This window comes from Notechis scutatus, chromosome 6 (assembly GCF_049901735.1).
Source record: "Notechis scutatus isolate UNSWTSFEM ecotype Mainland chromosome 6, rNotScu1.2, whole genome shotgun sequence".
Lineage (NCBI taxonomy): Eukaryota > Metazoa > Chordata > Lepidosauria > Squamata > Elapidae > Notechis > Notechis scutatus.
In genome coordinates this window covers 20,993,693-21,021,558 of record NC_142014.1, presented here as the reverse complement: position 1 = coordinate 21,021,558, position 27,866 = coordinate 20,993,693, and the positions used below count along the sequence as shown (strand labels likewise).

At 40.9% G+C, this 27,866-nt stretch overlaps 1 protein-coding gene across 2 annotated transcripts in view; it reads left to right on the top strand.

Moving 5' to 3' along the window:
• The first annotated feature begins 622 nt into the window (after nt 1-622).
• EFCAB6 (EF-hand calcium binding domain 6) overlaps nt 623-27,866 on the top strand; it is a 124,711-nt gene continuing 97,467 nt past the window's right edge. For both annotated transcript variants that reach the window (XM_087969473.1, XM_087969472.1), the window contains exons 1-10: nt 623-866; nt 3,240-3,410; nt 6,253-6,473; nt 8,622-8,704; nt 10,322-10,388; nt 15,114-15,250; nt 18,559-18,680; nt 19,363-19,481; nt 23,374-23,522; nt 27,468-27,578. In XM_087969473.1, coding sequence (XP_087825599.1) covers nt 623-866; nt 3,240-3,410; nt 6,253-6,473; nt 8,622-8,704; nt 10,322-10,388; nt 15,114-15,250; nt 18,559-18,680; nt 19,363-19,481; nt 23,374-23,522; nt 27,468-27,578 — 1,424 coding nt within the window. The remainder of the gene's footprint in view (nt 867-3,239; nt 3,411-6,252; nt 6,474-8,621; nt 8,705-10,321; nt 10,389-15,113; nt 15,251-18,558; nt 18,681-19,362; nt 19,482-23,373; nt 23,523-27,467; nt 27,579-27,866) is intronic.

Here is a 27,866-nt window from a genome sequence, read left to right as displayed (position 1 = left end):
GTGATTTTGACTGACGTGGAAACAGTTCAAGAGAGAGGGGGACTTCAACTCCAAGAACGCCCCACCTCAGCCAGCCAGCCAGCGAAAGAGAAGGTTCAGCCACGCCGGTTCGGAGCGCAAAACCTAAACGAGGCGTCTTTCTCGAGCTGCTGTGCGAGGAGTATGAACGCGCGCAGGACGTTGGCGAAGCTGCTGCTGCTGACGTTTCCAGACGGACAGCTCGAAAAATCCCTCCATCTAACCAAAACGGGGGGTGGGGGAAATCTGACTGCTCCTTTTGCACCCAGAGGGCGAGCCGCGACCCCTCGCGAGTTCCCGTGAAAGCCGCCCGATTCGCTTCCCACGTGCACCGCTCAGGGTCCCGCGCACACAGCAGTCCTGCTCTCTCTCTCTCTCTCTCTCTCACCTGATTTGCACCAGGGGGACCTTTCGGGCTTGGCTTTAGGAGCCAAAGCCCCTTGAACGGGGATGCATTCCGAGGAGTCCGCGACAGGAAACCCGGGGGGGGGGGAGGTTCGCGTGGCTTTCGGACGACGGGTCCCCGACGCGAAAGCTCTCCAGACACGTGAGCTCAATTGTCGCCCGTTACGGTTGCTAAGCCCCCTGCGCGGCCTCTTGGCGAATGGGAAGCCGCTCCGCGTTGCTGCGGCTACAGCGTCTTGGCAACGCCGCGTTTCAGGCAGCGAAAGCCGCGAAAGTGCGAACTTTTGCAAGCGGGACGCGGGCATTCCGAGCATCTTTCTCCCGCTCGCGGTGGGAACCTCCTTCCCTTGCTCCAGCCCAGACACCGCTGCCTACTTTTCCGCCGATAATGACGTCTCAGGACGGAGGAGGAGGAGGAGGAGGAGAAGGAGGAGAGAAACACGGTTGGTTTCTTCTGCGTCGGGAAAACAAAGTTTCTTTTTCTTGCAAAGAGATGCGGGAGCGTGTTGGAAGAACTTTAGCCCCCTTACAGCCCAGGAGCGGCTCTTTCGATGCTGGGCTTCTTATAACCCGGCAAGATAGATAAGCTTGAGAAAGTAGGATTGGCCGTCCAGCAATTTGCACTGGAATTTGATCTCACCTTTTCCCAGGCAGCGCTAATTCTGCCTAGTATCGGGTTGTCTCAAGGTACGATGGCCACGGTCTGTGTTTGCGGTCGCCTTGTGAACAGAGTTAATCCTGCTTTCTGAATTTACGTAACCTACAAGGGCTTAAGGAAACAAAAAACAGTGAGGTGTCAATGTAATAAGTAGGTAAGTAATAAGCAAATGTGCTGAAGCACAAACTAGCCCCAGGCAAACCAAACAAACAAACAAACAGGGAGAACACACAAAGTTACACAAGCAACAAACAGCAGAATAGTTAGTTACACAAACTGCAGAATAGTTAGTTACACTAACCTGTAGCATCCTGTATAAGAATTCTGAGTGAGCACATTTACATCATCACAGATACGCAGTGTTTCTACTCATTGGAACAATTACAATTTTAATCGTGGTCTGAGCAAGATATACTAATTGTCTGCCTGCCTATCCATCATCCATCCATCCATCCATAGATTGAGTTCTATTTAGTTTAATAAACTAAATACATAAAAACTTTTCTGTATCACCTTGTTCCACTCTGATATTGTATTTACCCCTTCATATTACTTTCTACAATATGTCCCATTTTTGAATTAAGAATTACATCTGATCAATTTACAATATGGTTATTAAAATAAACAGATATAGCAATAATTACAAATTAAATACTGCACTTAGTGTAGATGTGTGTGTGTGAGAGAGATATATATTTAGATTTCTAAGAGGCCAAAACAAAAAGTGCTTAATATATTAAAGTACGAAATAATATTTTTATAAATAATTTTTATTTATAAAGCAAATAATATGTATTTAGCATTATATGTTCAACTTGGCTATGTAGCCTTACATAGAATAGAACAGAATAGAGTAGAATAGAACAGAATTCTATTCTATTCTATTCTATTCTATTCTATTCTATTCTTGTTCTATTCTATTCTATTCTTATTCCTGTTCTATTCTATTCCTATTCCTATTCCTGTTCTATTCTATTCTATTCTATTCTATTCTATTCTATTCTATTCTATTCTATTCTATTCTATTCCTGTTCTATTCTATTCTATTCTATTCCTATTCTATTCCTATTCTGTTCTGTTCTATTCTATTCTATTCTATTCCTATTCTGTTCTGTTCTGTTCTGTTCTGTTCTGTTCTGTTCTATTCTGTTCTATTCCTATTCTGTTCTGTTCTATTCTATTCCTATTCTGTTCTATTCTATTCTATTCTGTTCCTATTCTGTTCTGTTCTATTCTATTCTATTCCTATTCTGTTCTATTCCTGTTCTATTCTATACTGTAAAATTTCTATTTCCTCCACACTCCTGGGCGAAGGTTACTGTATAATCTCCATTCCCTCCCCACCCCACTAACCTGCTTTCCAGCTCCGTTCTCCTGTGCAGGGCAACCAAAGAAGACCCAGACGATCAGCTGGGACTCAATGGGAAGCAGAGAATAGATGGGGGTGAGGCAGAGGTGGTATTCCGAACTACTCAAAATTTCCACTACCGGTTCTCTAGAACTGGTCAGAACCTGCTGAATACCACCTCTGGAGACATGGGCCCAAACAACAGTGGGACTAGTTGGCCCTATGAGAAGTCCCCTCCCCATATGTATTAGTAACTAAGATGGGTGGACTTCAAATCCTCACATTCCCCAGCCAGCCATGCTGACTGTTTTAACTACTTTTGAGAGTAGTTAAAGTGCGTAAGACTATTACTGGAGAGCATGATTGATGACTCTTGCCTATGGATGTGTCCCATTGAAGAATATGCATCCAGCGGGTGGGGGGAAGACCAGGGTCAAGGGTGAAATGAATGATGTATCTTAGTGTCAGCTGCACCCAGGTGATGCCGACATAGTCACTCCTAATAAATCATTTTTTTTACTCTGAAAGATGTGGCTAAAGACTCATGATTTGAATGCGGATAGTTTGTCGGAGCATTGACAATCCAGTCCAGTCATATGGTGACCTGCTCTATGGCCTCACAACTTATGGCTGAAATTGTGGGCTTAGTTATGGTTGTAACCTGAAGACTTCCCGTAGTGTCTTTCGTCTTGGGTGGCTTGTTTAATTTTCTCTAGTTGATTTTTCCAGCTGTCCCTCTTTGTATTGTGCCACCTTGGCTCCTTTTTTTTTGGTTCAACTTCTTTCTTTGTTCTCCCTTATTTCTTGCAGGAATAATGTCCAGAGTGGTGAATGCATGTGATTTCAAGACTTTATGCCCTCAGTCTCATGGGATTGTTTTCAATGCCAGAGTCCAATCCAACTCGTCAGGGCGATCTTCCACACGGAGTAGCAGCACCAGCAGTAAGAGCAGCAGTGAAAGCTCAGTCCAATCTGCCTCAAGTAAGGACCTTCTCGATGGTTCTGATCCAAATTGTGGGCACAAACATGCAAAAGATTTGAGATTGAGATTCCCCTGTTGGAGATATCATGTGTAACCAGCAATGGTCATGCCAATGGGCAATGTGTGATGACCCGGAGCGTGACACAAAGGCAACACAGTCAGATAATCAATAAGAGTCCTTTTATTATCTCCAACTTTGCCCCCAATGTCCACGTTACCTTCTGGTTGGAGAAAAACTCTCCCAGGAACTGCCATTGGCTGCAGAAAATTAAGTCCAAAACATGGTCAACACAAACTGTAACTTAAAGTCCAAACAAGCCAAACTGAAGTAATTAGTTTGGCAGGGCAGGAGCAAGAATTTCAGACTTGAAGACACGGCAAAACTCAAAAAATGGTTGGGGAGATGCCAGGAACACAGATAAGCCACGACAACACAAGATAAAGTAACATTTGTTCCCAGCAGCCTGCCTTTCTTATCAACTGTCTTCCAGCTGTGGCTAATGAAGGGAATCAGGGCCCTTTCCTTCCCCATAAGCCAAGCAACCCACATTGCTCTCTTCTCTCTTCCTCCCTGCGAGCTCTAGGATGAAGAGATGGTGGGCCTGGGTCTTCCTCTGAACTCCCTCTCCCTTGTTCTCTCTCTCCCCTGCTCTGCCCAGCCAGACTTTGCCCTTCTCCAGCCTCCTCCACAGCCAACAGAGCTACACTCCCACTCCCTGTCAGCTGTTCGGCTTCCTCCTCAGATTCAGACTCTGACAGGGGCATGACACAATGGTTCTCAACCTTTTCTTCACCATGGAATCCCCTTTAAATACTTTTTGTGGCCACAGATCCAGGGGTGGGATTTAGCCGGTACGGACTGGTTTGGGTGAACCGGTAGTTCCGGCAATCGTTTGGCCCTGCCCGCCCACCCACCCACCCGCTCTATTCTGTGCTATATTTCTTTTGTTTGAAGCCCAGCTGATTGGCACGGCAGCCCAGATTGCCCTGCCTCGGCTGTTTTTACTCACCCGGGCTTCAGTAAAAGGTAAGTTTTCTTGCTATTTTCAAAAGTACTGCGTGTGCACAATGTGTGTGTGGCACGCGTGTGCATGAAGCGCGTGCCCACCAGCGGTGGGATTCAAAAGGGTTTTACCACCAGTTTGGTGGGCGTGGCTTGGTGGGCACGCTTTGCGTATGCGCGCACACTTTTCATGCACGCACGCACCAAATGCGCACTTTGCGCAGGTGCAAAGGCGTACTACTCGCCTGCTGCAAGCCTGCACTCTCCCGGTCGCTTCAGCAGCTGCCGTGTGGCACTCTGCAGTGCCGTGCAAAGCAGCTGCACTTCAAAAGCAGAGGATAAATATGCATGTTGGAGGCCGGGCGGCCAGGTGGGCCCAACAGCGGGAGAGAACCGGTTTGGTCTCCGCTGCTCATCACCACTACTGGCTTGGCAGAACCGGGCCGAACTGGTAGAATACCACCACTGATGCCCACCAAACCGGTTGTAACACTGGTTGAATCCCACCACTGCACAGATCCCCAAAACTTAAGATTTAAATCACAACATTCCACAAACCCTTTCCATAACAATCATAACCACGAAGCTTTGTGGGTTCCCTGTGGCGACATTGTGGCCCCCTCAGGAGTCTATGGACCACAGGTTGAGATCCACTGTCTCAGGGAAATGGCTGAAATGGACATAGTGAAGCTGAGTGATGCTTTTATGTCGCTTTGGCACAAAACAAATTGCACAACCTTCAGTTTTCAAAAGCTCACCTCTAGGCAAAAGATTGCAAAAAGTAGTGAGTGAAGGAAGATACCAGTGGCATCACTTGCTTTGCCTTCTGGACCCCACGTCAGCAATTCCGTCTCAAAATGAAGATTGTAAACTCTATGCCTTTGTTCACAATAGGTTACTTTATATTCCTGCAAACAAGTAGTCTTTGAATTACTATTGGTCTTCAAACAAAGTTACAATGGACTTCAAAAACAAACTACTTAGAACTAGGGGTGGGATTCTACCAGTTCGCACCTATTCGCAAGAACCAGTTGTTAACATTCTAAGCAGTTCGGAGAACCAGTTGGAAGAAATTACTAGCCTAATCCTGTAACGAAGGCAGGAAGGAAACATTCTGGTGTTGCTTACAGAAACTGCCTCTCCGTTAACCCTTATTACATTCTTGGCAGGATTAGACTTCCTGTCTCAGGAACTTCTCTGGAGTTTTTTCCCCTCCTTTGCTGGTACTTTGCTTGTGTGGAGTGACCATTCAAAGTTACAATGGCATTGAAAAAAGCGACTTATGACCATTTTTCACACTTAAGACTGTTGCACCATCCCCACAGTCATGAGAGGCCAGGCGAGGAGATGCGTGCCTCGATGGGAGTGATGTTGAGTTGGCCACGCCCAGCCAGTCACATGACCAAGCCACACCCACCAACTAAGCCATGCCCACAGAACCAGTTGTTAAAAAATTGAATCCCACCCCTGCTTACAACCTGTCTCCAAAGTTACCACTGCCCCCTGGTGGTCACATGGTCACATTTAAGTGTTTGGCCACCAGCTTGCATTTACAACTGGTTGCAGTGGTCACTGGCAGAAAATGGCCAAAAATGTCCATCGGGTATGCTGAATGTGCATAACACGATTCAATTAATCATGATAAAAATGGATGCAAAATCAAAATTTGGTCATGACAACCAAAATTCCGGCTCCCACTGTGGCCATAAGTTGAGGGGCTACTTGTAAAGAAAAGATTTGCTTTGGAATGGTTTGCATTCCATTCTGTATCTTAAACTTGATAATTCAATTTGTATCTATTTTTAACAAGGCTTTACAACCCATCCTGTCTTTTGCAGCTGTTTCTGTCAAGTCTGTCCCTGACTCCACGCTGTCACCCGATGTTATTGAGCAGATTTTGCTTCAGAAAATAATTGCAAAGGAAGATGAAATCAAAAAAGCATTTCAGATTATTGATATCGATCAGACACTGAAGATCACTAAGGGTGAATTTAGAAGAGTGATTGAAACATTCATTTTACCTCTGACAGATGAGCAGTTTAATGTGTTGCTAGCAAAGGTATGTGTTCTCATGACAGCGGCACATAAATGTGTTTGTGTTATTGAACCCAATTCAGTAATGCATTTGTTGACTATATTCCATTAAAGAAATCGCAGCTAATCAGTATGACTTAATTAATCAATTTAATCTGCAGGAAATTGCATTGTAATAAAACAGTGGCTCTGCATAAGGCGAGGCATTATATCTTCCAGCCTGAGATATCCTTGTGATGATCCATAGTGTCTCAAAAATAGCACAAAAACTAAAACATGAATCAAGGTCTTGTAATGCCTTCAACTTAACTTCACTGTTTTATTAGTCCCAGTTTAAATTCAAAAAATAGATAATGAAGCAAAAGGAAACCAAAAACAAACCGCATTGATGAGAGTTCCAAGGCAAACCAAGATAATTAATCACACATTCCAGGAAGATAACTGGGGAGAGTTATAACTGGGGAAAGTTAAAATTCATCCAAAGAAAGCATAATTTGACTCCGGTGTCTGTGAACACGCAGTTTCAAACTCTTATACAGAGCTCGCAGCTGCAACCCATGAAGAGGATCATGGCCCTCTTCCCCCATGCAGATCACATTTTTCCCTGATCCTCTCCTCCCTGGGTGCCTTAGGATGGAGAGGGGATGGGCCTGGATCCTCCTCTGATTACTCAGCCGGCCTCTGCCCTTCCCCAGCCTCCTCCACCACCTCTGGAGCCACACTTCCACTCCCTGTCAGCTGTTCCTCCTCTTCCTCAGAGTCAGTCTCCACCAGGGGCATGACAATCCTGGTGATCTCCCGGTGTAATGGCATGTGGGAATGACTTTGGGAGACTGGGGGTGAGGTGGGGAGAGATGCTGCCTAAGGAAGGATTGGATAAGAGCTGCACAATGGGCAGGAAAAGAAAGCCCAAAAGGAAACCCCTTAACTCCTCAGGCTGTAAAAGAGACAACGGCAGATTTGTATTATAGGACAAGGGTCCTCAACTCCCAGGCCGCAACCCACTACCTGAGCCGTTGCCTATTCAGAACTGGGCCCCACGAGTGACTGGCTGGTGCACATGCAGCTCGACTTGCACAAGGAGTGGTCCAGTGCACAAAAAGTGTGCAATTTGACTTGCATGAGCAGCGGGCCAGCACATACTTGTACAACTTATCCAAGTTGGTTCCCCTCTTCCCCCTCCTCCCGTCAGGTGGCCAAACCATAAAGGTTGGGGGATTGCTGCTATAGAACTTGCAAGATTTCCTTAATGTAGCCTCCCAATAAAGTAAAATTAGCTCATCTGATTGTGTTTCCTGTCTGGTCTACCTGGAAAGGCTGGTATCTGTTCAATCTGATCTGACCTTGCTTATGTTTTTTCAAAATGAAACACCTACAGGAGAATGAGCCCATCATCTCCTGTCTCTCCCACTGTGGAACAAATTTCGTGCCATTCATGGACATGTCCATGTCAACTTCTTGACCACAGGGTCAAAGTAGTTCATTATTGCTGTCCTCCAAGATATGGATATTATTTTTTGTTTTGATTTCTCAGTGTAATATACAGCCCTGGGATTTCCTAGTGGTCTTCCCTCCCAATACTAACTGGATCTCACCCTGCTTAGTTTTTTGAGATCAACCCAGGCTAGTTAATAGCAGCAGAATGATAGCCTTTGTTTTTAAACACGTATGTTTGGAAAGTGATCACAGCAGATGGTAGCCAACTTGACTGCTGTTGTGAAGAGAAACTGAATGTACAGTGCTTTATCACACAGGAAGTATTGTAGTCCGGGAACATTTTACTACTTAACTCCTTGGAATGAATGACTTAATTGTGAGATTAGAGACCTTGGATATTTTTGTCTTTAGAATTCTAACTGAATTAATACTCCTGTTAAATAGAAGCAGTATGTCAAAACGTTATATAATGAAATAAATCCCCCGGAAACCTACATAGGATTTGAAATAGTTTGATATAACTTATAATAGGTGATATTGAGAGCATTTGAGATTGCAAATGTTTTGATGCAAGAAATTAACTGTTTGGTGAAATTATTTATTTGGAAATATATAACCAAAGAAAGGTGATTATGCTTTTAATTATGTACTACTGAAAGGAAGAATGAGAAGGGATGGACATGATCATTCTCCACTATGTCGAAAAATAATCAGCTTTTTTAAAAAATTGAAACAGGTCCCAGGAATTACCAGAGTTACAGTTCCATATCTTGAGTTCTTGTCAATGTTTGCGAGGCCCATCAGTAGCATCAGCACAAAGTAAGGATGTTGATTCAATTTATTTCTTGCTATTTAAAGTAACAGAGAAATCAAAATAGCAAAATATGAATAGCAAAGTATAAGGCCAGCGGTGTAAACAGCATTTACTTACAGCAGCAATAAGCAAAATTAGGCAAACGAGTGAAAGGCAAACACTTGCCTTGGGCTGCTGTTTTCAGCAGGACCTCCATATATACAGTTTTTCTGGTCAAGACTGAAGGACGAGCTTGTCTGACCAGATACTGCCTCATATTTCCAAGCAGAACTGGATGATCTTTATCCCCCATCAATATTTATTTGGTAGACTTATATCTTATCTAAATGCAACATACGTAGCACACTTTATTCCATGCCAGAATATCACCCAATGACCTTCCTTGGCTGAGGATGGATTTGAACCTGAGAGTCTTCCAGGCCTTGTCCAACTCTTAACTGCTCTGGCTCTCTCAGATTATAGTTTCATCTGGGCTGTTTTAGTTGGCTACAATCAATAGACATATTTTCTGTGGGTTTAAAGCCAGTGTAAAAACCACTTTGGTTTTTCCTCTTTATGACCTTCAACGGGTTGCACTTTAGCCAGATTAGATTCACCAATGTAGGATCCAAAAAAACAAAATAGTCTCCCCGATTATACGATTAGAGCCCCAAAGGCACTTCTTTTCTGTAATATATTCTATATTCATATGTTACTGTTGGGAAAGTAAAATGCTCTTTCCTCCCTTCCTGTTTGAGGAAGTTAGCTAAGGAAAGATTCTGATCTGAACAATGACCTTCTAAAACTAAATTAAATAAAATTCAGGGCTGTGAATCTAGTGCTTCAGTTGTTTTGCTTTCCCAAACTGGCTGAAGGACATAGAATCTGTTGATAGCCCTTAAACCAGCACCAAGGAGTAACGGCTTTGAGATGTGTAACAGAGGCGTGAATCTTTGTTCCTCCTGTCCTGTGAAGACATGGCTTCTGAAGTGTTGCACAGTCTCATAAATGCTGCATAATTGATGACACTGTGTAGAAATAAATCCTTAGAGCAGTGTTTCTGAAACACTATTTGAACTGTGTGGACTTCATGCTGGCTGGGGAATTCTGGGAGTTGAAGTCCACACATCTTCAACTTGCCAACGTTTGAGAAACGCTGCCTGACAACATACTTGCATTATTCTTTGCTCATCTGCAAACCAACATTAAAAACTGAGGTAGATGAAATGATGGGAAACCCACTGCCAGACAGACAAGGGGAGATGAGAGGAGAGATATTTAGTTTTATTCAGCATCTGAGAGTTCTATTTTCTTCTGTGCTGCCAAAGAGGGGGATGATTTAAATCAGGAAAAGGTGTGGTGCAGAGGTTTATATTCTCCACTTCGTGGCAGAATTCCTCTCTTCTTGGCTGTTCAAATTAAAACTAAAAAGAAAGATGTAAAAAAAAATTGTAAGTCTCATGGTTCCTGATCTCGATTTCTCCTCAGAAGCAGCTGTGGCCCATTGCTTCCCACTGACCAGGCTCAACTGCCACCAGGAGCTGGCAGTTCTATTTTTTATCCCCAGCTAAAAATATTGGTAAGAGGGCAGGCTTGATTTTTAAAAAAAGTTGAGTGACCTTAATTTCTGGTTGGTTTTTCAGGTGGAATAATCCCCGAGAAAGCCGAACCAGGACCTTAAGCCAAATGGAGTGCCTCTTACGAGAGAAGGTAACATCCCACAAGGGGCTTCCACTTTGAACAGGACCCCCAATGTTGCAAATCTCACGAGTTAGTCCTAACTCAGAAAGGTCTCACAGAAGGGGCCCCTCGCAAAACTTTTTGCCCTCAAATCCAAAGGCCTGCATTCTTGTAATCTATCTACCAATTTCAGGACAGAGCCGAGAACAATCCCCATGCATTTTTGGGGGAGATAGTGAAGGATTCAAAGCCTTTTTTTAAATCCTGCGTTTGATGATCCTTGATGTCGTAAGTGCTAAGAGAAAGACCAGTGCCTCATGCATTTCCATCAGCTGTAGAGATTCTCAGCAGTTGTGCAAGAGAATGGTGTAAGACAGTGGTGGGATTCAATTTTTTTACTACTGGTTCTGTGGGCATGGCTTGGTGGGCGTGGCAGGGGAAGGATACTGTAAAATCCCCATTTCCTCCCCACCCCACTAACCTGCTTTCCAGCTCTGTTCTCCTGTGCAGGGCAACAAAAGAAGACCCAGCCAATCAGCTGGGACTTGGGAGGCAGAGAATAGATGGGGGCAGGGCCAGTCAGGGGTGGGATTTTCCGGTTCTCCAAATTACTCAAAATTTCCACTACCGGTTCTCCAGAACTGGTCAGAACCTGCTGAATACCACCTCTGGTGCAAGAGTAGGGTGCTTGCAGGATGGAGCCAAAAAAAAAAAAAAACAACGACAAGTTATATGCTCATAAAAAACAGGCAGAGCTTCAATGGCCCCGCCATGTTGACCTTTTTTAACCACATCTTGCAGTATCTTTACGCTAGAAGTCTCATTCTATCTCAGCATTCTCTCCCTTTCAAGATCAACCATCCTCTAGAACAGTGTTTCTCAACCGTAGCTATTTGAAAGTGTGTGGACTTCAACTCCCAGAATTCCTTAGCCAGAAAGGCTCACTGGGGAATTCTGGGAGTTGAAGTTCACATATCTTCAAGTTGCTAAGCTTGAGAAAACATTGCTTTAGCTAATGAGGTCTAGATACCTGGAGCAGGGTACTCATTGCCAATAGTAAAATGTCTGAATTGCACTTCATTCAGTGTGAATTCCTCGTGTTGGCCTAACCCTCCTGACCAGGGCTGGTTTCTCAGAGCTGTTTGAAGCAACACTCTAACTCTAACCTGAAGCTGTTGCTGCAGCCTGGCCTTTGAACACTGGAACCACCCAGTGTATGCCTGCATGCCCAGGTGGCTTTCTACCAGGTGCCAGACAAAGTCTCTGGCGAATGGCATCTGTCTCTGGCACCCAAGACTGTGAGCTATTTGCATATTAAAGAACTGTCAAGACAGATTGCAGCAAGACATGCTTTCATCACAGCAATGAAGCCTCTTCATCATCACTCAGAGCTTCAATGGCTGTGTTGTGCTTCAGTTTGGCTATAAAGGTGAATGAAGCAGCAGAGTCACCACTGAATTGCAATGTTCATGAAGTGAAGTCCTGATTCAACTATTTTAATTTTTATAAGATAGGATAGAACAGAATAGAACTTTATTGTCACTTTGTACACTGATCGGCATACATTAAAATGAAAATTTGTTGCATACAGCTCTCCAAAGGTCACCACTTCCAATATACACTACATAACCAAGATACAATAAATAAATACAAAATTATGCATATACCCACATATATGATTCAACACAGAAAAACACAGTCTAGTTTGGATGTATACATGTACTTGGTGAGAAAAATGAATCTTGGGAGTTTACCTGACGGGTGACATAGGGAACAAGGATGTTACAGAATCTGGTAGTCCTGCTAGAAATACTTGGAAACCTCCTCCCAGAGGGGAGAAACAGAAACAGACCGTAAAGTGGATGTGTGGGGTCTCTAACAATGCTTTGAGCTCTAAGCAAATAACACCTATAAGCAGTATCCTGAATGAGTGGAAGTGAGCTTCCTATAATCTTCTCGGCTGTCCTTACCACTCTCTGTATGGACTTTCTATCTGAGGCACTGCTGCCACCAAACCAAGCAGTGATGCAGTTTGTTAAAAGAGCCTGTGTTTCTGGGTTTCACGGCGGACACTTGGAGGTAAAGCTCATATACAAGCAGTCCTCGATTTACAACAGTTCATTTACACACCCTTATTACATTCTTGGCAGGACTAGACTTCCTGTCTCAGGAACGTCTCTGGAGTTTTTTTTTCCTTCCTTTGCTGGTACTTTGCTTGTGTGGAGTGACCATTCAAAGTTACAACGACACAGAAAAAAGTGACTTATGGCTATTTTTCACACTCACGACTGTTGCAGCATCCTTTATATTGAATTCTAATATGACATGGTCATTCTCACCTAAAGTTCTTGTGGCATGCTGATTAGGGAGTTCTGACAGTCGAAGTTCACATACCTTACAGTTGTCAGGGTTGAGTAACCATGCTACAGAGAACTCTGTTCAGCTTTCTGGGTTACAGAACAGAGCAAGCCTGGTTTAAAATCCAGCCTCCCTTTTTCATTCTTTAAAAAATCCAGCATCAGGAATCTCATTAGCATCACATCAACAGGGACTTCACATATGCAATAAACAACAGTATGTTAAGGTGTAAACATCTTTCTGGCAACATAAGGGCTTTTTTTCAATTGCCAGAACAACACGAAGCAGCCTGAGAAGAAATGGAAAGAGGGGGGAAAAGGTTTCCATCCCTTTTTCTTTTTTCCCCTTTTCATTTTTGTGTTTATGGGGATTTGAAAATAATCTAATTCTTTCCTATCTGGTTTGGCCCGTCTTTACCAGCTGGTAAATAGGAAATATTCGCCATAGGAAGCCAATCCACTGCAGAGTGTAAACAGATGGAATCAATATAAAGTGACAAGTTAGACTGTGCTACTGAAAAGAATGGAGCCAAAATGAACAGCATAACAGTCGCTGTACTTATTTTGTTCCAATTCATTTGGTGCGGAGTAGCACTTCATATCTTCACAGCTGTGGCCTTCCATATCTTTGATTTTTTTTTTTTTTTTTTTGGTGTGTGTACAGGTTTTTGAAAACAATTTCACTCTGGCTTTGGGGCAGGGAACAATTCCAAAGAAATTTTTTAATTAACAATTTTGTACAAAGAATTTCAACTGCAAAGTGATGCAAAAGCATATTTATTGCCTAGAAATTTGTTATTATTTCCTTTTTGGATTATTTTTAAGACCCCATGTCTTTCTGTTTCTATAAAAAATACTTTAAACAGAAGCATCTTTCTTGTGGTCAATCACCCATTGGCATTGTTCTTTGTATACATTCTTTGTATTTAATTAACTGCATTGAAAGGGACATGTTTGTTCCTTTTTTTAAACTGACAAAGACTTCGCAGAACTCATATTATAAACCACCAAGAGTTAATCTGCACGACTAAGGCTTTCTGGGTTCTCCTACCCTGAATGGGAGAAAAGCAATCTTGAAATGAAAAGGGGCTCCTCCAAGAAGTGGCCTGCAGTAAGAAACAAACAAACCCAATCCCATGTTGTGCCTTCAAGGATTGTAGGTAAACCCTAGTTGCCAAGCTCTGTACAGGTAGTCCTCAATTTATGACAATTAGGACTCAGTTGTAAGTCATTGCAGCCATAAGTCAAATCACCACATGACCAGACTCAACTTCACTACTGTTTTACAACAATCATAAAGAGAGTCACCGTGGTTGTTATTTGGTGCTCAGTATTCAGCAGTATTCAGCTTTAGTTCAAAGAAGCCCAAAACTAGGTCAAGCTAAGAAATAGACCCTAAAGAGATTCTAGGAATTCTACTTTATAATAAGGTCTCCTAGCAGAATCTTGAAATTCCATCGAGATCCTTCCTGCCCTTTTCTAAGGACCACAAGATTCTAATCCTAATAGAAAATGAAAAAGCTAAAGTACTCTGGAACTAGAATTCAAACTGACAAGCATCTGCCACGTAATACCCCAGACTTAATATTTGTCAATTAGAAAGACGAAGAAGCCCAGATAATGGATGTGGCAGAGAAGAGAAGGAACTGCAGAAAATAAAAAAAAAATACAAAGGCCTGCAAATAGAAGTAGAATGACTGTGACAAAAGAAAGCAGATAATACCAATAGTGATAGGCACTTTGAGTGCAACCCCAAAATACACGGAGAACATCACATTCTTTCTGCCTTTGAAGAATAATTTACTATGCAGAATACTAACATTTGGCAAATACTTACTCACCCAGATGTTCCTTTTAAATAGGTTACCCTCCTCAATATTATGTTTAGTCAATCTCCAGCTTTCAATAGTTGAACAAATGTCTTGTTTGTATTTCCCTTTGTTGTTGTTAGTTGCGAAGTTGTGTCCGACCCATTGTGACCCAATGGACAATGTTCCTCCAAGCCATCCTGTCCTCTACCATTCCCCTGAGTCCATTTAAGCTCACGCCAACTGCTTCAGTGACTCCATCCAGCCACCTCATTCTCTGTCATCCCCTTCTTCTTTTGCCCTCAATCGTTCCCAGCGTTAGACTCTTCTTCAGTGAGTCCCTCAGGATAAAGTATAGTTTTGGAAATTAATTTTTGCAAACATAAGTTTGAAAGAAGCCTTTCCACTGTGCAGCTTCTGTAACATTGGTTTTTTTCCCCTCATGATATTTAGAAAGGAAATCTAAAATCCTTTGGTGGAATAGTAACTCGTACTATTAAATAATTTGATATCAGAACTCAATATTAAAGTGAACTAGCCCTATGAACACTTCGGTATTTCAATGCAAATCTTTTGAAAATTCTTAACAGATTTCTAAAAAGATCAAGCACTTCATCAAAACTTGCAGGCTTTTTGACTATAATCAAAATGGACAGATCCAGCGCCATGAACTAAGAAGGATTCTTGAAATCAACTGCTTCAAGATGACAGATTGCGAGTATGATAAGTAAGTAAAAGCACAAGTGAAAGGCTCTTGTAGAATCACTGTGGGAAGCTTACCTTACATGAGGTAATTACTATTACATTTATTTTAGTAGACGGAGGCTAATTTTAGTAAATTATGTTTCCTTGACAATGAAAGTCCTAGATAATAGATATTAAACTATGTCTGCTGTAAACTGTGACAGTCTTCTATTTTTCCGTTGTTATTCTTTAACATAACTTAACAATGTTATTCTGACCTTGGGACACAGTGGTTCTGTTTGATTTCCTGGTTCATGGAAGGGATCATATGTAGTGTAAAATCCAGCTAACACATCCATGAGAGTAATTCAGAGAGCCTTGATCAGTTGGTTTTGGGCTGAAATAACTCTTCTTGATCAACCATAGCTGAAGAATTCATCCTCTTCATCATCATCATCTGAGAGGAAATCCACTAGAGATGGTATTCAGCAGGTTGTGAGCAGTTCTGGAGAACCGATAGCGGAAATTTTGAGTAGTTCAGAGAACTGGCAAATACCACCTCTGACTGGAGATTTTACAGTATCTTTCCCCTGCCATGCCCACCAAGCCATGCCTACAGAACCAGTAGTAAAAAAAATTGAACCCCACCACTGAAGTCCACATCTTATATAGGTCCTCAAAAGTAAAGTTTTCTCAGGTACTCTCCTTCCATGGCCCCATGTGAGGGAACACAAAGAAGAAAATGGGGTGCAATTCCACAATTTGTTTGCAGTCCAATGCAAGTTGCATTTGTTGGTGGTGGTGTTGAGGGTTGTCTCCCAGATTTGGGCTACATAAACGCAACCAACTACTAAGTGGCATCAAAGAGTTAGTATGGTCCATCTCTTTGTTGCTGTTAAGTGCCCCAGGCTTTTGTGGTGCAAATATGGTCACTTTAATATGAGGAGTCTGTATCCTCCCTGAAGCCTGGAAAAACTTTAATTTGGAAGGTTTAGAGAGCTGTAATGAGTTGCAATAGCAGAAACATTAAGCTGAAGAGGGGAGAGAAATTAGGACAGACTATTTATTTGTTTTGCTTTGCTCTAAATATTTTATATCTCTTGTTACCAGCAACCTCAAAACAAATTTTAGCCCATATTTACAAGCTGGGCTTGCTGTTTGATATTCCTCTTTTTTATGGGCACTTGGCATGTTCTCCAAAATTAGATGAAAACAAAGGAAAAACCCTTCTTATAATTTGGTGCACATAATTACAGAACAGAAGCCATGCTTTTTAAAGTAGAGCAATGAAAAACAACAAAATGTGGTTTTATTTGATAATAAATCTTGTACTTGGCATCCAAGTCTTCAGTGTGATAAATCTAAATGGATGTTACTAGAACAAAAGGAGTGTTCATAAAAAGTATCAGAAATTTTTATCTGGTGCATTTAAATCTGAATTAAAATGATGACATTTATTCTCTAGAGATTTGTAAAATGTCTGTAGCCAACTGGATTCATCTTTGGTTGAATTTAAAATGGTTCTTAAGGGAGCTGCAAGAAAACCCTTCAAAGCTTCTTCCACAATGTCTAGTTTTGAAACAGGTTGATGTTTGTTTATTAAGGTAAGGTAAAGCTTGACTCCTGGGAACCCCATGGGGCTGTCCATATAATTTTCTTGGCAGCTATATGGAAATACTTCTTTTGGGAATTTTTTAGCATCCCAGTCTAACATGCAGTTTTATCAGCTATCAGCTAAGCGAATAGGTGATTCAAAATCCCCTTGCTTCAGGCTGAAGCCCTGGTGACTTCATAGACACATCTTGGAAATGGTCCAGAACTCCTCCTAAGATTTATCTTTGTTATATTCCATTTCAGCATATTGCCTCAAAAGATAAGATGCTTTGGAAGGTGCCCATCCAAACATTGACCAGGCCAAACTCTGCTAACCTTCTGACCCAGAGGTCAGCCTATGAATATTCTAGCTGTACCCATTATTTTCTTTCTTTTTGTAAGGGCCCATGTCCAAGGGTTTAGAAGAGGTATCAGTTTTCTTACTTCTAGGAATAGTCAGAAAAAGAGCTAGAGTGAACCCATATGGGCTTTTGATCTTTGGGACCCAGAAACTCCATGGTTTATTTACACAAGTTGCTAATCATTCCCCTTTTATCTGTGCTGATATTATGTTACAACATCTAAAGATAATAGTTGGAAACTGTCTTAGATGTTTGGGTGAAGGAGAGATCTGAGCTCAAAGGAGGATATTGACTATTTATGAAAGCACTTACCAGGGACGCAGTGACTCAGTGGCTAAGACATTGATCAGAAAAGTGTTGATCAGAAAAGTCGGCAGTTTGGCGATTCAAATCCAGTGGTGGGATTAAATTTTTTTTTACTACCGGTTCTGTGGGCGTGGCTTGGTGGGCGTGGCAGGGGAAGGATACTGTAAAATCTCCAGTCAGAGGTGGTATTTGCCGGTTCTCTGAACTACTCAACATTTTCGCTACTGGTTCTCCAGAACTGGTCAGAACCTGCTGAATACCACCTCTGTTCGAATCGCTAGCACCACGTAATGGAGTGAGCTCCCGTTATTTGTCCCAGCTTCTCTCAACCTAGTAATTTGAAAGCATGTAAAAATGCAAGTAAAAAAAATAGGGCCCACTGTGGTGGGAAGGTAACAGCGTTCCATGCGCCTTTGGTGTTTAGGCATGCTGGCCACATGACCCATGGAGACATCTTCGGACAGCACTGGCTCTTTGGCTTTGTAACGGAGATAAGCACCACCCCCAGAGCCGGAAACAACTAGCACGTATGTGCGAGGGGAGCCTTTATCTTTACCTAAAAAGCACTTGACATTTTTTCAGAGGAAGAAAGAGAGGGAAAGAAGGACTTGCCATGAGTTACAACCTTCCAGTGGCTTCTTCTAAGTCAGTCTTGGCATCTTGAAAATATGTGGTCTTGGACTCCCTGAAAAGATGACAACTATGCTAGCTGGAGAATTCTGGGAATCAAAGTCCACACGTCTTCAAGTTGCCAAGGTTGTTCTAAGTTGTATGGGTGACACAGATCACAATGCAATCAAAACATTTCTTTCTAGGTGTGTTTCAAAAAAAGAAGTAAAAAGATGAACAACCCTTTCTTTTAGAATCTTCCCAAACTGATTAGGAAAAGGGAAAAATTGGTTCCTAGAAAGTAACTAATACAGAGGGGAATGATAAATAAAACATTTGAGATGAGAATTTACAAAGTAAAGAAAATATCTTACATCGCTCTTAGTTTGATTATTATATTCATCATATGTATGTATGGTTAAACATTACATTAGTTTATTCTCCAAAATTTAATGAACCTGTGTGTGGTATTTTTTTTTAGATTATGGAATCGGTATTGTATTTCAAGAACAAATACACTGAATTATAAAGAATTTTTGCAATATCTTGGCATAAGTTTGGAGAAGAAAAAGAAAAAGAGAGCTGAAAAGATAATAGATTCAGGTAGGCATCTTAAGGGGGTTGAGGGAAGGAGCATTAAACCATCATTTCACTGCTACAAAGTTTTGTTTCACCAATTAATATAGGGAAGTGATGGTTAATCTTTTCATTGTTGCATGTCGAAAGTGTGTGTGTGCGTGCCTGCACCCATAATATAATGCACACGTGACCACCACCCCGTGCATGCACCGCACGCCTCTGTGCATGCGCACACATCTCTTCCTATGCCTGCGCGGCTGATACCCGACAATCAATTGGTGGAGGCGGGGGGCGGGAATGCGCAGTGGATCAGTTCCAGGCATTGATTCTTAAATTATTTCTAAATTGAATTTATGTATTTATTAAATTTATATGCTGCCCAGCAATTCTGGGCAAATTTAAAAATTAAATCAATCAAAAGTACACAACAGCCAATGTTTGCAAGATATTTGTTCTTCTGTAAAATCTTGCAATATGTTGGTAATATTTTTCAATGAAATACACACACCTATTTTAGTATTGCTCCTTTTCCCCCCAGTTTCTGTGATATTTTACAAAACTCTGCAACAGTGAAAATACTGCTACAGGGTAGTGATTTGAACATCAAGTTATTTGCTCTGGAGCAATATAAAGCAGTAAGCAATATTATTTTTCTTGTTCAAAGAAAACTAATAGAATCTTGCTAAACCATAGCTTTTCTTAACAGCACAGAATGAATCCCCAGAAAGCAAGAGTAGTGATTCAAAGATATCTTTGCCTGCCACAACTGGATACAACTTGACAAAGATCCATCTAGATACCACTGCAAAACATTTTAGAGAAAAGGTAAGTTCTTTGATCAATGCCAAGAAGTTTTACAGAAGTATTGAATAATGGGCTTTCACCTCCTGGAAGAGGCTAATGGCTCCATATCAGAGTGTTGAAAAGTTGCTTTATCAGTTTTAATGTACTCATAGCATCATAAAGTCTTATAGCTGGAAGGGACTTCAGAGGTCTTCTAGCCCAATCCCTGCTCAAGACAGGAGCCTTATACCATCAAATGGTTGTCCAGTCTGTTTCTGAAAACCTACAGTGATGGAACACCCACAACCCAAGGAAGCAAGCTATTCCATTGATTAATTGTTCTCACTATTAGAAAATTTCTTGGTTGGATCTCTCTTTAACAAGCTTCCTCCCATTACTTCTTGTTCTGCCCTCTGGTGCCTTACAGAATAAGTCCCCGTTTCTTTATGACAACCCCTCAACTGTTAGAAAACAGTTATCATATCCTTCCCTAATCCTTCTCTTCAATAGGCTAGACTTGATCTCATTGAGGGCCACATCAGGGTTGTGTTTGACTCCAGGGGTGTGTGGCAAGGGTGGGAGTGGCCAGCTCAATGTCACTCATTGAGGCTCTATTTTTGGCCACGTCAGCTCTCCCGGGCTCCGTTTTTGGTCATGATGGCTTCCTACAGCCCTCTGTCAGCAAAAACAGAACTTAGGGAGGCTCCGCACGGACTGCACAGGCTCTGTTTTTGGCCACAACGGCCTCCTGCAGCCCTCTGCCAGCAAAAATGGAGCTCAGGAGGGCTGCACGTGGCTCCCCGAAGTCCCTTTTTGCTGGCAGAGGCACCGTGGGCCGATCCTTCTCTGTTTCCAGGGTGGGCCCATGAGCCAGATCGAAGCACCCCATGGGCCAGATCTGGCCCCTGGGTCTTGAGTTTGACATCCCTGGGCTAGACATACCTAGCTCCCTCAATGATTCATCATGCAATTTAGCTTCCAAGCTCTTTATCGACTTTGTTGCTGTCTTCTGCATACTTTCCAGAGTCACAACATCTCCTTTTGTACTGTGGTGACCAGAACTGGATGCAGTATTCCAAGTGTAGTCTCACCAGTGCAATATAAAGCAATACTATCTCTTTTCATTGTCTTGATGTTGTCCCTCTCTTTGATGCATTGGCTTTTTTGGCAGCTTCAGCACTTTGCTGGCTCATACTTAAGTAATGGTCCACGAGGACAACTTATATTTCACTCACAGTTACTACTGTTGAACCAGGTGCCACTTATTCTTTACCTGTGCATCTGGCTTTTCCTATCTAAGTGTAGAACCCTATTTTTCTCACCACTGAACTGCATCTTGTTGGATAGGGCACAGTGTTCAAGTTTGTCAAGTTCCTTCTGAATCTTGAGCCTATCTTCCAAAACCCAAGGGTATATTATAGTCAAATTTTTGCCCACCTTATCCTGCAACTTTGACTTGTTCATTTTCCGTTTCCATTTTCAATAAAAGTTTGTACATATTAGCAACAATCATCATTTGTACACAATTCCACATCAAATTCAGTCTTACACCTTTCAGTTATCCTTCTATTTATCAACATTAAATCTTCAAGTTGATTTCTTCATAAGAAAACCAATGACATATAAAACCTTCCAATTCCAGATATTTTCTTGTTTTAATTTAAAAGTGTTTTTGAGAGAAAATGTATCTTTTCCTTTATGTATACTGAGAGCATTTGCACCAAGACAAATTCCTTGTGTGTCCAATCACACTTGGCCGATAAAGGATTCTAATTCTAATGTTAAGATATTTAAATTTAGTAGCTGGAGCAGTGGGGTTGTGCAGTGAGCCAGGACCCACAGTTATAGTTGATTGATTGGAGAGTGCTAGATCCTGCGTGAGGCAATCTGGGCTGTGTTTGGTTGCTGTGGTTGTGGAGGGAGAGTTCCCCCTTTTCCCTGCCTTTTGTGTGAGTGTGTGTGTGTGTGTGTGTGTGTGTGCCCTATGTGCTCTGTGATTTACCTCATGACGTAGTGATGTGCCTGACTATTTTATCCAATGTAAATATAGATGTCAAATATATTTATTTATATAAAACTACAAGTTTGTGTCAGCGTCTCTGGTTTCATTTCAGACATCTGCTGTGCAATTCCCTGACAGAAAAACAATACTTCGTCTTGTTAGCTATTTTTGTTTTAACTGTCATTCTTCTAAAAAAAAACATCTTCTTGGGATGACAACTACAAAGTTTTTATTTTATATTTCATTTATTATTTTATTTATATCTCATTTTATTGTTTTTATAAATAACCCAAGGCAGTGAACATAACATTTTAGAAGAAAATCTTAATAAACAATGTTCTTAATGGTATAAAATACCTAGCAGCCGTATAAGGACACCCACAAATACTGTATTTTCTGTCTACAAGATGCCCCCATGTATAGGATGTCCCCCCTTTTCTTACCCACAATTCAGAAATCCATATTTTAAGCAATTGGAACTTTCACTCGTGAGGATAGTTTGCAGAGATAAGGTGTCAGCAGTTTTGTAACCGTGGTTCTCCTTTCGGGCTCCCCCCCGTATACAAGACGCCCCTCCATTTTTAGGTAAATATCTTTAAGAAAAAGCATTGTCTTATACACAGAAAAATATGGTACTAGTGGGACATGACTACTTAGGAGGTTTGGGTATATGGTCTACACTGACAACAAATGTTCCAGACTACATAGCATTATAGTAGGAGGCAGGAGAAGACATCATGGGTGGAAACTTGTTAAAGAGAGATCCAACCTAGAAGAAAGGAGAAATTTCCTTGCAGTGTGAACAGTTAATCGATTATACATCTTGCCTCCCGGAGTTGTGGGTGCTCCATCACTGTAGGTTTTCAACAAAACTCCTGTCATGCCCTTGTTGGAATCTGACTTGGAGGAGGAAGCCAAACAGCTGACAGGGAGTGGGAGTGTGGCTCAGTTGGCTGTGGAGGAAACTGGGGAAGGGCAAAGTCTGGCTGGGCAGAGCAGGAGAGAGGTAGAACAAGGGAGACGGAGTTCAGGGGAAGATGCAGGACCACCCCCTCTTCATCCTAGGGCTCGCAGGGAGGAATAGAGAAAAGAGCAATGTGGGTTGCGTGGCTTACGGGGAAGGGCCGATTCCCTTCATTAGCCACAGCTGGGAAGAGAGTTTAAAAAAGAGGCATGCTGAGTGTGGCAGCTGCTGGAAGCAAACATGAGTTTATCTTGTGCTGACTTTGGTTATCTGTGTTCCTGGCATCTTCCCAACTGTGTGAGTGTTGCCGTGCCTTCAAGTCTGAAATTCCTGTTCTTGCCCTGCCAAACTAATTACTTCAGTTTGGTTTGTTTGGATTTTAAGTTATAGTTTGTGTGTACCTTGTTTTGGACTGAATTTTCTACAGTCTATTCCTGGGAGAGTTTTTCTTTAGCCCGAAGGTAACCTGGACATTGGGGGCAAAGTTGGAGATAATAACGGGATTCTTATTGATTATCTGACTGTGTTGCCTTTGTGCCGCACCCCGGATCATCACAACTCCTATTTGACAGGAATAATATAAGGTTTTCTTCCTTGGGGAGACAATTGGACTAGAATACCTCTGTGATATCTTTCAGCTGTATTATTTTATGTTCTGTGTTCACCTTTAGGATATTTTACAAAGCACTTGGTAGCCTTGAAACTGAGTGGTTCTATTCTGGAAATGATAGTTTTTGCTCTGCCTTTCTTTACAAACACATTCTTGTTTCTAAAAACACCAACCATAATTTTTTGGTGATGACTACACCTATGGAGGTTATGAAGGAAATAGTGAGTGCGTCACCCTGCATAGCAACCATTCAATAGTTGGGAATTTCTAAGCCTTGGAAGGAATTGTTATAATAGCAGCAATATGTCTTCAGTTCAATATTTTATAAGTAACACTATTGTAAATCTATTATTTACAGTTGCGTTCAGCCCATGAGGATGTTGCAAAGGCCTTCAGAGCATATGATGTCGGTCGAAGTGGATTTGTTTCTTTGGAATATTTAAAATCAGTTCTTAGCACATTTATATTTCCAATACAGCAAGATGTCTTCCAAGAATTAATGAATAGGTAAGTCAACTGCTATTTTTCTTTCAAACCAAGTCAACCCCATAAGAATTTATTACCCTTGTATTCATAGTACAGCATATTCAGCTTAGAGACATAAGTCATATGTTTTGCTCTGTTTGACCAATTTATGGTACTGTTGTGATATTTGGGTATGCCTGTAGCATGATAATTTGTAATATATAAACATTCATCATCTCACTCCAAGCTAGAATCGTATTTGCTCTTTCTTCTGCGAGAAGCTCCATATAATTTTGATAAATCACTCTTCATTGAACTGGTAGATGTTTATTGAAAAAATTGGGAATTCATCTAATGGGAAATGATTACTGTGTTTATTATCTGAAGCAAATCAATAGCACTTACTTCTAAGGAGACCCATAGAAAATAGGACAGGGCACACCTTGGAAAGGATTTGAAAGGGGTGCTTTTGAGGCTTTCTATTATTAAGCAAAAGCTTTTAAGCTTTTGTGTGGACCTGAAAAAAGATACCATTGTTGTAAGGAAGTAGTGTTGTTTAAAATAGCACAAGTTTTTCAGAATCCTGAAAACCCCCACATACAATTTAATCAATATCAAGGAGAATTTCTTTAAGCTGTTTTTAAAGCATGCCCCACTCTAATTTTTTTCAAAATAATGCTTTGAAACTTCTTTATTTAATAAACTTTATTAAAAACATTAAAGGGAACATAAAAACTAACATAAGGTAATATGAAATGGAGAGAACAAAGACAGAAAGAGACAAGAAAAAAAAAGACAAGTCCAGTGAGAAAGAATAAAAATAGAAGCTTCTGATTTCCTCTGCAGCAAATACAATTAAGATTACAAAATTATCTCTTACTGTACGATTTTTTTAAAAGTTACTTTTTTCTATTATTCATTTTTCCCCTAATCATCAAAACCAGTGCATTTTTTTCAGTTTCACGCAAAATGTATGTAAGGGATTTCCAGTCAATCATAAATATAGATACTGTCTTTTTTTCCTGATCTTGGAAATTATTTTAGCCATATCTGCAAGCTCCATCATCTCCACCATCATTCCTCCATTGAAAGTAGTCCTGAACCTTTCCACTTTTGAAAGTATAATAGTCTTGCTGCAGCTGTCATACGGCATATGGAAACAAAGCTCCATAACTGTTTTTGTAGCAGCTTGTCTAGAAGAAATGATTTGAAATTTCAAATGTGGGAATTAGTAAACATTTTACAGAACACTAATTTGAAATATTTGTTTATACATTTTGTGAACTTTGGTGACCCAGTAATAATAAACTATTCCTGTTACTCATTTTTACCTTTCTGGAAAAAAAAAGAACTCTATGGAGTTTTTACACGAAGGCTGTAAAATGACTTTTAAATCACTGTGATGCGATAAGAATGGCTATATTCAGCAATACAAGAAAAAAATCTTCCATTTTTAAGGAAGGTTGTTGAAAATGCAAATTCAGAAAGCCCTGGATTAAGCAGAATATCTGGATCTTTTTCAATTAGATTTCAGGCTTGGACATAGTAAAGAGAAAGCATTGCACATGCCTTTTGATGACATTTGGCAGAGTGGGATAGCAATATCCATTTGGATTAATTAGGGGATTTGAGACTGGGAGGCATCATGTTACAGTAGTTTTCTGCCTTCTTCTTGGTTGGTTCCAGTTGTTGATTTTGGGGGTGGATGGGAGAGGTTAGACCTTAAACCCCTAATTTGTTTGAACATCAGCATTGATGTTCACACCCCTCCTGTTTAATCTTTATAAGAGGACCACTGGATAAAATATAGCTCAACATGAGATCTATGAACGAATACACTAATAATCTCCATCTGTATATATGTCAATCACTGGTTCAGCAAGTTATGCTTGAAAATCGTGTCCCAGTACCTGGAGCGTGTGAAGCTCTATATCAGGCTCAAGCTCAACCATGTTAAGGCTGAGTTGCTCTTGCGCTTCCTGCCCCTGAGAAGTTTCCATTGTTTACCTTCCCTAGATGGAAATGGGGAATAACGCTGTGTTCGTGAAGTTCTTCGCACAAATCCATTTTGCACACCAATTACACTCATGTTCCCTGGATCGTAGGCCCTCTTCATGCCTTAGCCACCCTTTGGTGGAAGCTTCAGCTGATGCACAATAAAGCAGGATAAGCAGATATGGGCATGCCACAATATATTGATGTAACACCTCTGCTACTTGAGCACACTGATTCAGCAGGCTTCTGAGTGCAATTCAAGGGCCTGGTTGCAATTGATGAAGCCCTACATGACAGAGGGCTTGTCATTTGAGAGACCTTCTTTCTCTCATGGTATTTGCTTTTCTGTAAGATCTAAAAGAGTTGGCATGGTTTGTGTTCCATTTTTCAAGCCTGCCATCTGATAGGACCTAGGATGTGGGTCTTCTCTGTCATGGCACCAGCCTCTCGTCATAGTATCCCCTATAGCAGGGGTGTCCAACCTTGGCAACTTTAAGACTTGTGGACTTCAACTCCCAGAATTCCTCAGCCAGCAAAGCTGGCTGAGGAATTCTGGGAGTTGAAGTCCACAAGTTTTAAAGTTGCCAAGGTTGGACACCCCTGCCCTATAGTATCTGAGATGCAAACAGTCATAACTCTATTGTCTTTTAGACTAATTTTCAAGCCCTCACTCTTGACCTAAGGCGTGGTATAAACTTAACTCTGTGTTGGTTGCCTTGTTTGAGTGTTTGCTGTTTCTCTCTTCAGTTGTATTTTCTCTTTGTTATGGTTTCCATTGTTGTTTGACTTTTTATGTTTTTAATCTGAATGCTGCTTAGAGTCGCTTGTGTTGGCAGATTTCAAATGTGATAAAGAAATAAGAAACGAAATGAAATAAATAATAGTTTCAGCAAAGGAAAACTGTACACCAATATCAGAGCAACACCTTTAGCTCCTTAAAGCGGAAAAGCTTCTGCTAATAGAGTGCACATAGAGAAAGACTCACAGCTTTTGCTATGACTTCACTGTGTTGTGTATTTACCAAATAAATCATAAATGTCTTCAACTAATTTCCAACCATCTGTAGTAATCATCAATTATTGCACTACTGAAAATACTGTGGCTACATTCTCCCACTTCATTTTTTAAAAGGTTAGATGTAACCACATAATTGTGACAGTCACTGCTTACAACTTTCCAGAAGAAACTTTTTTCCTAGGCATTTATGTATGCAGTGATTCGCAGCCTTTCTACTTCAGTAAGAGGAAGTGCAATGCCATTCTAATAGTGCTATAAACAGGAAAGTCCAAGTTTTGAGCTGCCACATCTATTAGGGTGATATTGCACAAATATGCTAATGTGAATACAACGACAAAGATGTGATGCTGAAACGAAACATACAAGTGGCGTTCTCTAGATTAAAGATTCATTATGTTAGAAAGATTTAAAACAAAGTTTGTGCTTAGCTCTAGGAAAGTGCAAGTTGTGGGAGGCTGCTTTAAAATATATACATATTTTCCCTTTTATATGAGATGGTAAGAAACTATTTGTAATTTTATTGTGTTAATAAAATATTTATGTGTCAACATTTTATAGCTGCTTCTGCTAGATGTTTGATATTGTAAAATCTTGGATTGTTCACAATCCATTTAGCATACGTTCCATTGTAGAGTGGCCTGAAATTATGTGTATATTCCTAAGGATAACATTGATTATTGTATCAGTTATCATTGTTCTAATTCTATTGCTGGAAACTGTTGAATTGTAAGATTAAATCCATGAAATAGTGTATATTTGGAGATTTGTCCTCTTCACCAGATACTAGAAGTTTATAATCTATAGTGTTTTGTATTTGGTGGGAGATATGTTGAGAAGAAAAATACTGTATAATTTTCTTGCTCTAAGATTTCCTCTTCTGTGCTCGGAGAAGTGTTCTCAATTGTACTGTTGAATCTCCAGATATATAAGAAAGGCATAGTATTAAAAATATAAATATGCTATTTTGTTGTTCAGATTTGGAATAAAATTATCCAAAAATATGGCTTGGGAGAAGTTTCTAAGTAAATTCCAAGAGCCTTTGCTGTTTGATAGTGGCCAAGTATCTTCTAAAAGAAAGCATCACAGGTAAGAAAGAAATTCTACTTGTAGATTCCATTTATTTCTATGCTTCCTGTAATGATCCTCTGTAACAGTTTTTACCGTTACATATACAGAGAAGAACAACGAAGATGGTGGGGTCAAATCCTCTGAAAAGCAGCTAAAAAACCTAGAAAATATTTAGCCTAACGTTTCTCAACCTTGGTGACTCTATGATGTGGGCATCAACTGCCAGAATTTAATTCTGGGAATTGAAGTTCACATATCTTAGAGTCACTAAGATTGAGAAATAGTGGTTTAGCCTAAAGTAGAGAT